Below are 16,700 nucleotides of genomic sequence, written 5' to 3'. Positions count from 1 at the left end.
ATGCCGTATAAGTCGAACGTTACCTGGAGATATTCGTAATCATGCACTTTTGCTGGCTGCATTTCCGAGACACACGCAACGGGGTTGTGGTTATGGTTGCATTAAATGCGTCCGTGAATGTGTGCGAGTGTGTGGTTTTTGTTGGTTTAATCATTTATGGTTGTAAGGTAATTATTATTCGGTCAATTAATTAGCGACGATTCGGTTTTATCACAGACGTTGGGGTTGGGTGAGAATTCAAATTCGATGGCAAACACAACCGCGCAAAAAAAACATAAAATGTTAGCATTTGCGCACGAGGGCACGTTGTGTGTAAGTGTGTGTGTTTCAGTGTGGTAGGAGGGTAGATTTTGTTGATTGGAAAATGTAATTATTCAAAATTTACAATCAGTCAATGCGATTTGTTTTCCAGCCGGTCGGCCTGATCAAGGAACGATGCTTACCTGTTTTTCCAGCAGATTTTGGGATTTTTGACGGATCGGCTGGAAGCTGCTCGTCGATGATCCGAACGGTGGCGTTGACTGGGCGATCGGTTCCTGCATCTCCACCGAATCGTTCGTCCCCTTCGCGAACGAGGTCGTCTTGGTGGATAGCTTCCGGCTGGCCGGTTGTGTTACGCTCGCTTCCCGCAGTGCCGTCACCAGCAGCTTGAACATCTCCCAGTGCCCGAAGCTAAGCCGCAGCACCGACTTGAGCTCCTCCAGATTGCAGTACATCAGCACCCGGCCGGAGATGGCATTTTCGCGCAGAATCGGCGCGGTACGCTCCATGGCCGGTTTCAGATCGTTCACCTTCTCGAGCAGCTCGATCAGCTGCTCAACCGTCAGGCTGGACAGCTGCACGTTCGATAGGTCGATATCGATCGGTGGACTCGTCGCCAGACCGTTGCTGGAGGATTTTTGCAGGGCACCGGTGGTGGTCTTGCTGCTACGACCGCTGTTGCTGCCGAGTGTGGAATGCTGTTCGTGCGGCGGATGCTCGGTAATGATGGGGCCGCCGCCGACAGAGCCCGGTTTGGGCAGCGGTTCACCCAGCAGCGCATTCGTGCCGTAAACTCCTGCTGGGAAGTTGGCCCAGTTCTGATTGTAGTAGCTCATCAGCGCCATTGCCTGCGGCTGCGGGTTGTAGAAGTTGGGCCAGTTGGTCAGATTGTTGGGATGCTGCGGGGTGGGCTGCAGCACGCCGCCAACCGGCGCCCGATGGTGATGGTGCGGCACGAATCCGCTCGGTTTGCTCGGTGGCAGTACGGTTTTCATCGGTATGATGATACCCTCGTCCTCGAGCGCTTGCTGGTCCTCTTTCAGCACCTTCCGGAGGTACGGATCGAGGTTGATGGTGAACGGTAGGAAGATGCGCAGATCCGACACGAGCAGGTCAGACTTGTGCAGCTGCAAAAATGCGTCCAGCTTGCGCTCGTCGCGATCGAGATCGAGCAGTGCAGCCGCTTCCCGCAGGCACGTCAGCTTCGGGCGCACTCTAAAGAGAAAATTGCATTGCACAACGATTAGAAGCGTTAAGGGCGTTTAAGCATGTAGCTATCACTCACTTATCGTATACAGCTTGCAGGGAAACCGAATCGTCGAAGCTGTCGCCGCCCTGATCGTGTTCCAGCACGATCATGCTAGCACGCAGCGGCCACTGTTCGGTGAGATTGATCCACGAGCTCAACCGGTACCAGCTGAAATCGATCTGGAAAGCTTTCAGCAACCGAACTGGCAGGAAAAAAACCGGGGAAATAATTAACAATAAAATAGGAAAACAAACCATCAAACACACTCTTCCAACTCACCGGTGATGTAGATGACGTTCATCAGTCTTCGCATGCTTCTCGGATTCACGTCGCTGAAGTAATCATCGGTGAGAATGATTTTCGACAGATCCACCGGCGGGTTTTGGCCAAGCTTGTGCAGGTTCGACCCGATCGAGCTTGCGATCGAGTCGGATACGCGCAGCTTTTTGCTACCCCCGCGGGACGAGCTCGGCATCGCGCGCAGCTTCTCCTGCGACGACATAATCTCCGACGCGTTCGACAGCCGCCGGACCGATGCCGAATGGCCCAGGTGCGGCTGATCGTCGTCCCGGCTCAGATCCGGCATGGCACGCCGGTACGCCGACATGGCGGTGTTCTGGGCCCGCTGCACCTTGCGCAGGCCCGAGTTCTGCAGGTACACCGGCAGATGCACCAGATTGCGCAGGAAGTCGTGCCCGCCGATGCCGCCCTCCGTGAACAGTCGCCGGCTGTTGGCTTCGGCCGCCTTCGCTATCACATGCGGATCGACCGCGAGCAGCAGCACGAACGGTCGCTGCGGCCCGGACAGCAGCGTCTGCACCGCGTTCAGTATCGTGAGCGTGCGCTCGGTGTCGCAGGAATCGAGCGCATCGACCACGCCGACCAGCCGGCTCTGCTGGCCGGTGAACGCGTCCAGACAGCGCACCATATCCGTCATCAGGCTGACCTCGGCACCGAGCGCCGTCAGTGGGGCCGCCTCGTTGCTGTTGAAGGCACGCTTCAGGTGTTTGCCCTGCGACATAAACAAGGCACCGATAAGCTTCGACCAGGCGTGCAGGTTCGCAATCGCGCCGGCGAGCAGGATGCCCAGCAGGACGTAGATCGCCACCGCTATCTCCTCCCGGCCCTCCAGCCCGTACTCGGAGTACACGATGGAGAGCGAGGCCGTCGCCAGGATGCCCAGCATGCCGAGCTCGAACATCAGCACTACCGGCATGCAGCACATTTTACGCCATTTCCAGCCACCGGTTGCTTTTACTGTCGGAAAAAGGAGGGCGAAACTGTAGGTAAATTGTTCTTGCAAATACACTCACCCACACACACACACACTTACAAGGTTTCGGTCGAAAGGCACGATAAAGCCCGGTCGCCAACGAACCGTAGTGCGCCTCGATCGCGTCGAACAGCGAGGCCAGCATCAGCGCCACGGCCGCATCACCGTTCGGGGCGGCCCCGCTCGCCTCGGCAAAGTGAAACCGTACCGGCATCGGTTGCTGGTCGCTCTGCGGCCCGGGCGGATGGCAGAACGCGACCTGCAGTATCAGCCGCAGCCGGCCGAGCTTGCGCGACAGCCCGTAGTTGAGCGAGTACAGCCACTCGAGATCGTACCGACGGTCGAGGAACTTTAGCAGAATGTCGGTAAAGTAAATCAGCACCAGCAGGGTGGCCCCCGTCACCATGCCCCACACGTAGCTCCAGGTGGCCAGCCCGACCACCGTCCCGATCACCAGCACCAGATGCAGGCTGATCAGAAAGAACAGCCAGGACGCGTCGATCGGCGGCTCCGACCACGAGTGGGCAAAGTTCTTCATTTCGTCCCGCAGCTCTGTCAGCAGGAAGCTCTTCCCGCTGCCCCACTTCGCGTACAGTCCCACCGTGATCGGGGTGGTAAGCGTGGGTTCGCTCAGCACGTCAGCGAGCGCCGACGAGTACAGCCCATACCCGAGCATACCCTCCGAGTCTTCGTTCGCGTTCAGCCGCCGATTGCCAAACACCTGCCCGAGGATCGTCTTCTGGTGCGTCGCATCGATCGCGTACGGCGTTTCGCCCTCCTTGTTCGACCGGTACAGCAGCTGGCCGTACTTCGGGTTGCTCAGCAGCGCCTCCACGATCGCCTTCGAGCGGGCCCGCATCGCCACGTGCAGACAGGTGTCGCCTCGCTTGTCCGTCGCGCCCACCTTCGCCTTGCGCTCCAGCAGCATCTGCACGATCTCGAGGTTGCGGTTGCGCACCGCCCGCAGCAGCGCGGTGTCGCCGTCTTTGGTTGATAGCTCCAGGTCCGGGTTGGACTGCAGGATCAGCTTCACGATCGCGGTGTGGCCCTTCTCGACCGCCGTGTACAGGGCCGTCTTCTTGTCCTTTCCCTGGATGTCTACGTCCACGTGGCGCTTCATCAGGATCTCGACCACGCTCCGGTGTCCGCCCTTGACGGCGTTGATCAGCGGCGTGTCGCCGGCCCGATCCTGCACGTTCAGGTAGGCACCGGCCGCGATCAGGGCCGACGCGATCTCGGTGAGCCCTTCGCGGCACGCGATCGAGAGCGCCGTCATGCCGTCCTTGTCCAGGGCGTTCACGTTTGGCTTGCGCTCGAGCAGCAGGGAGACACATTCCTGAAAGCCGCCACTGACCGCTACGAGCAGCGGTGTCCACGAGTACATGCCGGCGGTATCCACGTTCGCGCCGGCTTTCAGTAGAACGTCCACTATCTCCGCGCTTCCCTTGCGGCAGGCCCACACCAGCGGGGTCGTTCCGTACTGGAACAAGAACGGGAAAAAGAATGTAATCACCGGTCACGATTTGCCACCCAAAGAGACAACACAGGGGTGTGGCACTGAGCCACTCTTACCTTATCGCCAACGTTCACCTTCGCCCCGCCCGTGTTGACTAGCAGGCGCACGATCTCCGTGTGGCCACGACCGGACGCCCAGAGCAGCGGGTTGAGGTGGTAGTTGCCGTGTGCCTGCACGTCGGCACCGCGCTGCAGCAGCAGCGCCACCACGCTGGTGTGCCCCTTGTACGAGCCCCACATGAGCGCCGTCCAGCCGCCCATGTCGCGGTGCTCCAGCTCCGCCCCGTTGTCCAGCAGCAGCTCCACGATCCCGACATGGCCGGCCTTGGCGGCGAAGTGCAGCGCCGTCCAGCTGTCCAAATCCTGCGCCTGTACATCGGCACCCCGGGCCAGTAGTTCCTTCACGAAATGGGTCGCACCGCGGCCGCTTGCGACCATCAGCACTGTGGTGTTGTTCTGGAGAATGAGTTGGAAAAACAACCCGTTTTTTATGTGTTTGCGCACAAAACGATCATCTTTTCTCTCAGCATAAATCGGGTTTGAACTCACTACTAGTGAGATGCAAGCCCGCGCACTGTGCACGACACTAAGAAGCTGCCCCACTGTACCGAGCGTTTACACTTCACCTACCTCATCTCGATCGTCGACCTGCAGGTGGCGGGTGCCGAGGAATGATTTTAGTCCAGCTAGATCATCCGTTTCCAGGTACTGTAGGAGCGAACGGTGGCCCAACGATCCCATCGAATCGCACCGATTCAGTGCCTATTTTTTTGCAGGGGTAGGGCGCATCGCAACGAAGAGAAGATACAGAGGGATATATTAAAAACCGGTAAAAACACAACACATAACGTGCATAAATGGTACAGGATATTAAAAGTGGCAAGAAAACAAAAACGAAAAAAAGTTCTACAAACTAGTGTGGTAAGAAAATCAAACACAGTTCTTTTGCATTTCGTTACACACATACAAACGCAGCACACGCGCGTGTGCGTGCGTTTGCTTGTAAGCGAGGTTTTAGTCGAGAATTCCGTGCGAGTCTCTCACATACTAGAGCCTGCAGTTAACGCACTCGTCTCGAAGCTCCCACTAGCGACATAAGGATCTGAGAGCTTTTCTTACACGTCAAAATGGAAACGTAAGAATGGAGAGTAGAATGGGAAAGCAGAGGTTTAGTGTAACAAAAATAAACAACAGCAAAAAGGGGCAGCTAATACAGAAACATTCCATTCAATGCTGTAAAGTGACATACAAAGTAGTGATGATATTAATTGCTCATTATGAAGCATCACAACCAACATGTTCAACGACGCATAACATCAAACGGAGACAATTGTTAAGGGAAAAAGGGGAAAACACTTGGATACATTTAACATAAAACAACTAGTAAAACCAACGATTTTAACGGGAGAAATCAAAACCCATTCAGTAGCGCCTTGCTTTGCATGCCAATACCGGTATTAATTATCGCCTCAGTGACTACTGCCGTCTGTATTAGTTTACATGCTGGTATGCCATCATCTACATACAGTATTGCGACAATGAAGTAACTTCAAGCGACACTCATGTTACAAATGATAGTGTTAATATTTAATAGATAGTAATTTATAACAGAATGTTGCAGACAATCAGTAATAATCTTTGTAACCTTTAAATATTTATCGATAAGATTAGAGATCTAACCAATAATGTTTCCGTTAGTCACGATCTGATCTTTCGTGAACTCCGCTAGATAAACGATCAATAAAATTTATAGCTCAGAGATATTGGATACCTTGAGGATCTTCTATTTCATACTACTATATCTTATTTCAAATCCAAATGTCCCACTTTCCATCAACAGTATTCATCTGCTGTCCAGTTTATTTATCTCCTGTTTTCTACTGATATCTTTCCTACTGATACCTGAAGATGCGTCACCAGGTTTCCAGTCATCCCCCTAGGATCCATTCAAAGCCATCCCAACGCAAAGACCATCATTAGCAGTTTCCTATTGATGTCCCTATAATTGTCATCTTCCGCAAATCAAACCCATCCATCCATTGGTCGTCGTCGTCATCGTTGGACGTTGAGACGACCCGGATAGAGTGCACACGAAGTTGCCCTCCAAGTACGCCCAACCGATGGTGATGGCCTAGAGAGTGTCTAAGACCACACTTGAGCCAAAGAAGTACGAATAGGAGAGAGAAAAAACACGAACACACAGATACACCACAGTGACCTTTAGGGGTTGGTGGGTTGGTGGAGCAAGTGGACAGGGTACCAGCACCATGCCATTTGCGCAGTTAAACTATCGTCCACCCCGTTTCATTACCATACCGGTTGTGTCCTGAAGAGTGTGTGCTTGGCGGGCGCACCCGCAGTGCACCGGCTTAGAAGGTGTGCAGCAAGCGCATTGCCGTTGGTAGGCGCTGGTGGAGGTGGTGGTCTATGCCCGACATGGTATTAAGAGTTGCATTCTCGCCGCACTAGAAGCCTGCGGAAGCCCTTGTCCACCCGTGACCCGGGGGCCGCCAAACCCGGAGGTACACTACCCGGCCCCGGAGGGCAAGCGATGAGATCATTAGCGGAGCGAATAAAACAAACATGCAGACCTGCCGCGTGCTGGCTGGCTGGCTGGTTGGCTGGTTTGCAAAAATTGGTGACAGCGTGGTGATGGTCACCCCGATCGATGGTCAACCCTCCCCCGCCCGAACAGCGGTCGTCTGTGGTTCCGGTTTGGTGACAGAATTACCGTGCTCACATTGAGCAATACACACGGTGGCCCGCCCGGTGTAGCACGCCGGGCCTCGCTGTACAGAGAGGTCCATAATTTCACCGTATAGATTGACTAAATGAGGAACAATTTTGCCATCATCAGGTACGATTACCTGGTTGAAATCTCTCTCTCTCTCTCTGTCCCCTCCTTCTCTCAATCTATCTGCTTTTGGACGATGTCCAATTAGGGTCGGGCTTTGTGTCGTGGAGTGCGCTTAGCGGGCAGACGCGCGCATCGACGACCACCACCATCGCCACTGTGCACCGTCGTCGAGTACGGGGCGGCAAGTGCATCCAAGGCATCATTATGAAACATTCTCTGTTTTCGAGCCGGTTTGAGATGTTTTGCAACGGACGAGTCCGAGCCCGCGTTTGCAAGGATCGCGTAATGAAGTGAGTTGTCGCTGTCATCGCTGAGGTACACCGCTGTGCATTGTACGTTTATTTGCAGATGCTGATGCGTATAATCTTGGAGCTGGCAAATTGAGTACGGGGAGACAAAAGGACCTGTATACTGGAGTCTAATGGAGACATTCTTTATCGCCCCACTAAGCTAACTAGTCCAGTCAGACGACTGCATCATCCAATACTTTCGTCTAGTAATTTGCTGTCAGTACGACTTACACACGATCACAACTGATCAGATTGATTGATTTGGACCCGCATCGTATCGTAGAGCTAGTAGTAGGGGAGGAGGTAATAAAAACCGACCCACCCAATCCAACCAACCAACCATGCCATGCAGGTGATCGAGTTACTAACTGCTAACCAGGAGACACACTACTACTGGATGCATAAATAAACTCGGCACCCACCATCACCTAGCGGGAAAGCAAAACAAACCACTTTGATCTCGCGTATCTCTCGCAGCCTGCTGGCAGCAGTGCACCATACAGCAGCAGCAGCAGCAGCACAAACAAAACCGCGGCGCTAAAGGCTTACCAGCAATTCTCACCCAAAGGTAGGTTCTCGATTAGGTTGGCAGAACGCAGCCGCAGAACCTGACGTTCAGAGGGAGGGGGGCTTTGCTGCGCCGTGCAAATCTTTCCTTATCGGATTGTTTTAAGTATTATACTTTTAAATGAGCCCTTAATTAATAACACCCACAATGTGCCCCCAGGGCACAAAACCGTCTAGGTGGTGCGTGTTTCAATCACAACGAACTAGAACCACAAAGGCGGGGTGGTGTGCTGCTACCGACTGACCAGCAAGAACTTGGCACATTTCTTCAGGTTTTGCTTTGCAGTAGTCATTGCAGCCCACTCGCCTTACAACCTTCCGCTTCTTGATCGCGGCGCGTCGGACCCCGTATTAGTCATCCGCACTGGTCAGGGGGAGCTGCAACCGTAGCTATTTGCCAACACGGGAGCGCATTGCATTGTTGCTGACACCGGGTATCTTGCTAGATCCTGATTGTTTTGGAACCGGGCATTCGGATGTTAGGTGGGGTTGGTGCAGTTAGTTCCTCGCAGAATGCCACAGTGTGCCCGCGACCAGGCAGCTCAAGGTCGGTAGGAACGGCTTGCGTTCAGGTTGGCAATAATTCAATCGAATCGAAACTGGCGGTTCCGGTTTGGACGAACAAACACACGCGGCTGACCTATTTTACCACGGACAGATTGTTGCAGAAATTGGCCTATTGTGGGGTCACCACGCCTAGCCAGCGTTAGTAGCAATACCGAATACTTCCATCACATTCCTCATCACGTACGCTTCTAACAATGACTTGATCCTCATTTTTGTATACAAAAAGGACCTTCTATTATGGATTAGCAAATCTTTGTTAAACATTTGGATAGCTGTTTGGGGGATTTTTTGTAACCATAAACATATTGTTACAAGGTCTTTTACACAGAATCGTTGCCAAACTCAAAATGAGCTTTCTCGGAGGAATAAAACTAAAATGTTTCGTCCATATTGCAGCACAGCTGTGCAAACGAATGACATATTGCATTGCCTACGTCATGGAACGTAATTAAACCCAAGACACTACGGCTACGGACTGTATCATGTTGCTTTATTGTAGAAATTTCTTATCCATGGGAAGCACCTCAGCAGTTATTGGGGAAAGAATCATTTAAAATCTAAGCGACAACAACTACACAATTTTGAACCTCCGCCAACAGTTTACAACGCTTGTAGTCGTAGTGAAAAGTATATTGTAGAACAAAGGCAACACGTTGTCTAGACGTCATAATGCATGAACTGTTAGAATTCGTTTGACCAACAAGAATTTCCAACTGGGGAATCACCTTCTACCAATTGCCAATGTCTTAAATGATCGTTTGACGCTATACTGGACTCTGTGACGCAGTTGTTGGTGTACAATGACATAGCCAAAAAGGTGAAATTACTATAGACGAATCCAACACCATAACAATAACGATTCTGATTTGCTTTTTAAGACACGTAAACCCAAAAGACATCATCAAATCATGTCAAACAATTGGAGGATAACTTCTATCTTGAAAGAAGCACGATATATTGAAACGTTAAGTCACCGGAAAGCGGACGTTATTTACATACATGCACTTTGGACGAGCGGGTAATGCGCCGACCGTACGCCTTGAGGCGTTGAACGTTCAGGATCAGCTCATCGCAGTTGATTACTTTCATCTCGCCACTGCCTGAATGAAATGCAAAGCAGTTGGGGTCCGAGATGCAGCGTAACACACACTCGATGCCTAGCAGCAGTGGTACGGCAAAAGGGACATACGCACACAGACTCACACAGAATTATCACTATTTTTAAGCTAAACACACAGACACATATAGACACAGACACACAACAATGCACATTGAAGCATTTACACTTTTCGGCTAGATTTTGGCACTGTTTGGCATAAGCGTCACGAGGACCCTTTTCTGCTACTTTTCGTTTGCGGCAGTACGCAGCAAGGAGATCGATTGCGCGTTGGCGTCGGACACGGGCTGTGCGAGTTGCTGCGCTGGCTGACACTCCAGGGATCTCCGTTCTTTTCCTGATTTACTGTCGGATTTTCGCCGCAATCCAAAAAAGTAAATCGAAATGCCTCCCGCTGTGGAGGTCAGTGTTCGAGCCCGAGAAGAGGAAACACGGTTGATTGGATGTTGGAAGATAAATTATTTCATTCTGTGTACTGTGCCCGTGATTGCATGAGTTAAGTCCTGTTTCTTTGCTATTGCGTATGCGTTTTCTTACTTCGCTACATCTTTCGCTATAGCAGGATGACAGCCGAAAGAGGAGCTTTTTTGGATTACAATTGCTCACGGCATGGAAAAGGAGTAAAGCCCTTTCATTGGGCGAGTTATTTTTGGCCGCGCGTAAAGAGGAATTGTGGAGAAATATTTGACACTGTCAGGCGGCGCGAAATTGGGTTTTTGGTACTCGCAAAAAAATGTTCCACAGCGGACCATTTCCATAAATTAAATTTCGTCACGTACGCCAGAAATTATAAATTACGTCCAGGTTTCTTTTTAATAGAATAAAACATTTTATAGTTTTATAGTCCGTTATCAATTGTGAGTTTAGCGAAATTTATACGACTCAGCCAGTTAACGAAAAATATTACAGCAAAAACTAAACCAGAAAGGCTTCATTTCCTCTACAGTTACCTCTTTCTGAAGTTCAATAGCAGGATAGAGATTGTCCTAATTTTCTGGAACTGGTATTTTTTCCAGTTTGGATAGTTTTATAATGCTCATAAGAATGCATCAATTTGCAAATCTTAGGGTGGGTTTATTCTCTGGGTTAAGCTAACGGTGCCATAATTTGGGCAATTATTTTAGCTCGTCATGCAGGTTTTGAGAGCTCCGATCAGCAAATTTAGGAAAGCGGGATCTTTCATTGGATCCATTCACACACTTTTAGCGATCATTAATTGTTTCCCTATTAATTCAAAGACAATTTTCTATGGATTTCCTGCAGAAGTTATTTTTCTGTATACAACTACAAACAATTCAACATTACTAACTGCAATGTGGTCCAACTTTCCGTTTTCTAAAGCTCTTCAACTAAATTCCCTTCTACGGAAGCTAAGCATCACGAGATGCAGTTAATTGAGCCGATCTACTTATCCGGAAACGAAGCTACGACGCAATTTCAGAATGTGAATGGAAATGCAAGCACAGAATGTAAAATATGTAATTGTAGGTGAATTTAAAACCAATCTGCACGCTAGCATAGAACGCATTATTCTTAGTGACATAGACATGAAACTTTAATTAAATGCTTAAAAACAGGACAACTCCAATCACGAGGGCACAAAACACACACAAAACAGCAATTGATGAAAGCAATTTATCACAACATCTTTCGTACATAATACTCCACGATATTTTCTGGCTCTTTTTCTGTTGAACACACTGCACCGGTGGTAAACGAACGCTCTCTATTATATTGCCCGAAAGCTGTCAGCTGCCACTTTAAACAACTTTAACTGCACAATGCGCGGTCGGTTCTTCTACTGCCACTAGGACACCTTTGCAACCACATTGATCCTGCGTGCCACTGCCAACTGCCAACGACAACTGCACCGACGCGGACAATGCGCATTCTGGTTGTGGGCACAACACGGAAGGTTCGCGAGATCCAACGCAAGTGCACACGAACCGGGGACGATCGTCCACACCGAAAACACGCGCGCGCGCCTGCGATCGTGTTCTACTCTCGAGGCCTCGATCAGGCGTGTTCGAGCGCGCTTTACAGACTAAACGCCACGATCGCGCGCCAGCGACACGGACACGCGCTTTGCGTCCTATAGCGCACGCCGTCACCCTGTTTTTCTTCGCCTAGGTCCACCCCGCTCTCTATCGTGATCGAAAACAGGTACTCCAGCTGATGCGTGCTCGATTATCACGATCACAATCCGGTTGGGTCCGGGAAGCGAGAGATAGAGTATGCCGAGAACGGCGAGAACAACCGAGAGTGTGGGAGAAATTGCGAGCGTGCAGAAAACGCCAAGAGAACGGACCTGAGCGTGGTTGTTGGCCGGTGTTTCGTGTTCAGCTGAGCACACATAGCACAACAGATCGTTTTGCTGTCGCCCCCAGCAGCCACGAGAGGAGTAGATGCCGTGACGACGAACGACCCAAGAGAAACTTGTCCCCTCGCCCAACGCCTCAATCCTTGCCAATCAGTTGTAGTTAGCTGAGGCCTCGGAGTGGTAAGATTTTCCGAGAAGTCTTTGCCACTCGCGATGGGAGCGTCATGACGAAACAGTTTGATTTTTCGTAGAAAGGAATAAGTGATTCATTACCGGTGGATATGTTTCAATTATTAACATGGAAGCCCTTAAGATACAAAATAGGTGATGGAGGCGTATAGTATAAAGCTGTTCGATTGATCAGGATTAATTGATAGGAAAAGTTCCATGACATTTCCAAGACATGGAATGGATCACGACTGCTATGGATTCCAAGAAACTTTGTTTATACATACTACCTAAGGACTCACTGATTCGCTGAAACTCACGCCAAATCACAAATATGGTTGAAATCCGGGTTGAGATTCGAACCTTCCATCTCTGATGCGTAAAACCGCTGCCCATACTGCCTTTGCTGTTTTGCAATGCAGTAAGAATCTACGTTACTTTCCTATTTAATCTTTGTTTACAACTTCTGATAAAACAACCGCGATCTTCATGCTCTTGTTTTCATGTAGCCTTTTGTATTCCGTATTAATGACGCTGTTACTGACATCATGATCTCGTTTCATCGCTCATGAATATGATATTGAATCGTAAACAGCATCCGTTCGGTGTTACCTAGGATAGGCTGTATTTAAATACATTAAAATACAACACATGCCACATATTGAATTGCGCGTGCTGCAAAACAACAACTACTATTACTCCGCCTTCCTATTAAATATCCTGATTTTGCTTCGAATCGTTCATTGAACTCTGACCAGTGTACAATAGCAACAGGCCCATGGGAATAGCAAACCGTTTGCCTTTTTGCGCAACAATTTAAAAGTCAACAAACTGACGCAATAAATTTAGCACAGATTCATGAAGAATAAAAGGCAATGACAACAGCGCACGAACGCGATCAAACTGATTAGAATGTGCAACATTTTGCGTCAAATCTGACGTACGACGTGTTTCGGAAAGAGCCTCCAAGTCTAGCAACTACACTACTGGCATTTCTTTCATCAGTGACTTTCGCTCACAATGTCATCGAGCAAACGCTCTTCTAATTTGTCACCAATTAGCGGTCGGGATTGTTTTGATGCCGCTTTTGCATGTGGACGACCATTCGTAGTGCAGTTCATTCTCCGCTTGGCGTCCAAACGACAGGAAGATGATGAATTGTTGGGACCCAACAAAATGAGAAACGTTTGAAACCTTGCCAACTCCACACATCCACCACGAGCTGTGGTGTTGCATAAGGTAGTAGCAGTTGATAGCGTTACAGACCATTTGCTTCACCCAACGGGATGACGGGGTAGGTCACGCAGCAGTGGTACTAAGTGAATATTAAATGTGTGATTTTTGTTTGCAACTTTGCCATCGCACATCTGGGCAGTGCGAAAGGATTAGAAACGACGGAATAGATCGAATTTAGAATGACTCATTGTTGTTCGAGCGAATTCGCCAAAAGGCAGAATTACTAATCAACTTCGAAGAAAATAGAACAACAAAACTATAAAATGATATGTTGTGCCTGAGAAGTAGGTAATAGTAAAATACTGCTATGAATATTTTAACAGATTATAAACACACAAATGCAACTATGCAACTTCTAAACATCACTATAAACCGAAAACACAAAAAGAAAACTAACATAAATAGTCAAATACATTAAAACAACACGAATGAATTACACTATGAATATAATTAGTTTCTTCTTATTACGCTAAACACTACAACAAATTAACATACACTAACAAAGATATACACATTGCATAAATATTGCACTCTTCACGGGGAAACAGGTGAGGTGCATTGTACAAGAAACAGTATAAAAGATTTAAAAATTCATCATTCGAAAAGGTAAAAGTAAGTCATTTTGCTATTATAATTATCAGAGTGTCAATCACGAAGCCGCCATCGGTTGCAGCATGTTGAAACAATTGGAAAAATCGAAGAAGATAATAACACATTCAAAACGCTTAGCTACACGCGTTTACGCGTTCCGAAGAAGGAAATAGTTAGTGGCAATGAAACAAAAGCGTAAAAACAAATAAAAAAACACAAGTAAGTGAACGAACAAAGTGTAAAAAAAGAGGTCACACTAAGTGATCGAAACAGGAAAAATAGTTTGGAAGAACACAGAGTTAGTGGCCGAAAGAACATGACAGATGGGAGAGAGAGAGATAGCAGGAGCAAGTGACAGCGCAAGTCGTGGAAAAAGGACAAGAAAGAGCGAAAGAGCGAAAAAGGGTTACTAAACGAGCTGCGACAGAGCACTATGATGGTAGGCATGGCACGAAAAAACACACGCGAGGCGGGATGGAGGAAATGTGGCAGAAAATGTAACACAACACTAGGTACAAACGGGGACGTGTTTGACGGGCATGTTTGCGGAACTAGCCAGGAGTTGGCACTACAGAGCACGCGGACAGAGCGGTTTGGAGCGGCTTGGATGTGACGGGGGATGTCTCTAGATAGGTAGGTAGGTAGGTAGGTAGGTACCGTATTGGAATGGCGTCTCATGATCGCAAAACTGAACCGCCGGGGCGTCGTATGGTCTGGGTCGGCGGTCGCGGCAAGCAGATTGCCCGGATGGTAAGGCGAAAGCGAGCTTGTTACGACCAGCGAAGGTATGCGCAACCGATGCTGCAGCAGCCGGGTCGGTGTGCTGCCGATGATGCTGTTGCCAGGCGCCGAGGTCGCGCTCTCCGCTGGTCTGGAGGGTGGTGCGGCGGCACCGTCAGCCGCCGCCCGTTCCTGTCCGTCGGCGGGCATGGTGCTGACCGTTTGAGCCTGCGAGTCATCCTCCGTGGTCGTCCGGATGACATCCGGCGACGGTGACGGTGAAGGTGACGGTGTTCTGGACGGTGTAGTCGCAGCGGTAAGTAACCCGGACGGGCTGTTGTTGTTCGTGCGATCCAGTAGGGATGCATCGGTAAAGGATCCGTGAATGCTGCTCACCAGAGCCTTCACGTGATCGTAGCTCTTGTCCCCATCCATACGAAAGACGGTGATGGGGAAGCGGTGGACAAGTAGTTGCTTTTATCACTGTTGCAATGTAGTAGATGATATGATTGTCGTAAAGATTGCGTTAGTTGAGATGCGCTTCTCGCACCGCGTTGCAGCTTAAGTGCTTTCCTGTGCTGGGAGCGTCCTCACATGAGAAAACTAGCTCCATCCGTACATGATAAGCATGAAAACACAGACGTACACAACACACAGAGACAGACAGACCGACAGACAAGAGTGATGAAAGATCCAGCTGTGATGATGACAAATTTCCAGTACTATTATCCTCTGTTTGGTGTTCTATCTTCCTGCGGACAGAGACGTTCTCAACAGATGAGAACGGACGGTTTTTTCTTTTCTTAACACAGCCAAACAAACGAAACACACGGTTGAGGAGAAGGTGTTCGGAACGAAAACACAAACACAACGGTCTGGAAATAAAACAGCAAAATCGACGCATAAGAGACAAAGACAGACAGAACAGAGAAATCAAAATCGTTCAGGCACAATCGTATGTTATCATTCCAAAGTTATGCATTGCACTGCAGCATTCTGGCAAACTTTTGGCTTCTATGTATGCTAGCGTCTGAGGGTAGCAGCATTCAAACCCGCAGGGAAACGTCATCCTAAAACACACACACACAAACACACACTCTCTTTCTAAAAGGCAATGCAGATGCAATCAGCACTAAAATAAAACTTTAGAAGAATCCAGAAGAAACTAACGGACGAGCGAAACAGGTTACGCACGAATTTGGGGCAAGGGCAACAATGGAACACACAAAGCGATCATTCCGATTAGTAAATTTGGACCTCTGACACTACACTGCCGGCTGGCCAGGGCTAAAAACAGGCGAGCAAGAGGCGAATGCTAGCATAGGATCACCTTTTCGTAGAATGATGAATTTATAGTACGAACGACTACTGTCGTTTTGTTTTCTTTTGGGTACACCAATTAAGTCAGGAGGATCGGACATGTCTTCCGATTAAGTACACTATTGCCGATAGGCATCTTCTAAAGTTTGATTAAACAGTAGAAGATGTTTTTGTTGTAAGAGACATTACATTAAAATGATCTTTTTTAGATAATTTTGCGATATCCAATCTTGCTGATAAACCAATGCAAAGCACTATGGACACTATTTAGGGATGTCTAGGGATGTAAATGCTTCTAGAGTTCTAGGCCAAATCTAAGCTGAGAAGGTACTAATGACTCTCTATTTGTTCTATTCTAGCACATCCTAGCACTAGACTCCATCTAACATGGAGCACTAAACCACTTAACTATAACGCAGTGTATATGTATGTGTCTGAAGCGCTGATGCCAACAGAGCTACATGATCCTGGTCACGGCACCAGCGCTCACACAATCACCACACGCATGGAGAAGCTCTACGGCCTATCACTACAGGTTAGCAACGTCTAATAATGCTACCAATGATTTTGAAGGCTCCATTCTAGCTGGCACACTCGTCGGCAGAGCCAAAATCGTACACACTCAGCAAGGGGGGTTAAGGTTTACACA

At 49.1% G+C, this 16,700-nt stretch overlaps 1 protein-coding gene across 10 annotated transcripts in view; it reads right to left on the bottom strand.

Annotated features, from left to right (window-relative positions):
- The window catches only part of LOC120904071 (kinase D-interacting substrate of 220 kDa), a 31,199-nt gene that overhangs the window by 4,061 nt on the left and 10,438 nt on the right, over positions 1-16,700 (bottom strand). For 4 of the 10 annotated variants that reach the window (XR_005739693.1, XM_040313806.1, XM_040313804.1 and 1 more), the window contains exons 2-9: positions 14,669-15,214; positions 4,929-5,060; positions 4,356-4,754; positions 2,844-4,263; positions 1,790-2,767; positions 1,547-1,712; positions 444-1,476; positions 24-56 (exon numbers count right to left, since the gene is read on the bottom strand). Coding sequence is in view for 9 of the 10 variants with exons in the window: in XM_040313806.1 (XP_040169740.1) it covers positions 24-56; positions 444-1,476; positions 1,547-1,712; positions 1,790-2,767; positions 2,844-4,263; positions 4,356-4,754; positions 4,929-5,060; positions 14,669-15,166 (4,659 nt within the window). In the remaining variant the exon portion in view is untranslated. Of the gene's footprint in view, positions 1-23; positions 57-443; positions 1,477-1,546; positions 1,713-1,789; positions 2,768-2,843; positions 4,264-4,355; positions 4,755-4,928; positions 5,061-9,578; positions 10,091-11,352; positions 11,724-14,668; positions 15,215-16,700 lie in introns of those variants that run through there. The other 6 variants (XM_040313813.1, XM_040313809.1, XM_040313811.1 and 3 more) reach the window with 3 other exon arrangements.

This window comes from Anopheles arabiensis, chromosome 3 (genome assembly GCF_016920715.1).
Source record: "Anopheles arabiensis isolate DONGOLA chromosome 3, AaraD3, whole genome shotgun sequence".
NCBI lineage: Eukaryota > Metazoa > Arthropoda > Insecta > Diptera > Culicidae > Anopheles > Anopheles arabiensis.
This window is presented reverse-complemented; position numbering and strand designations above follow the sequence as displayed.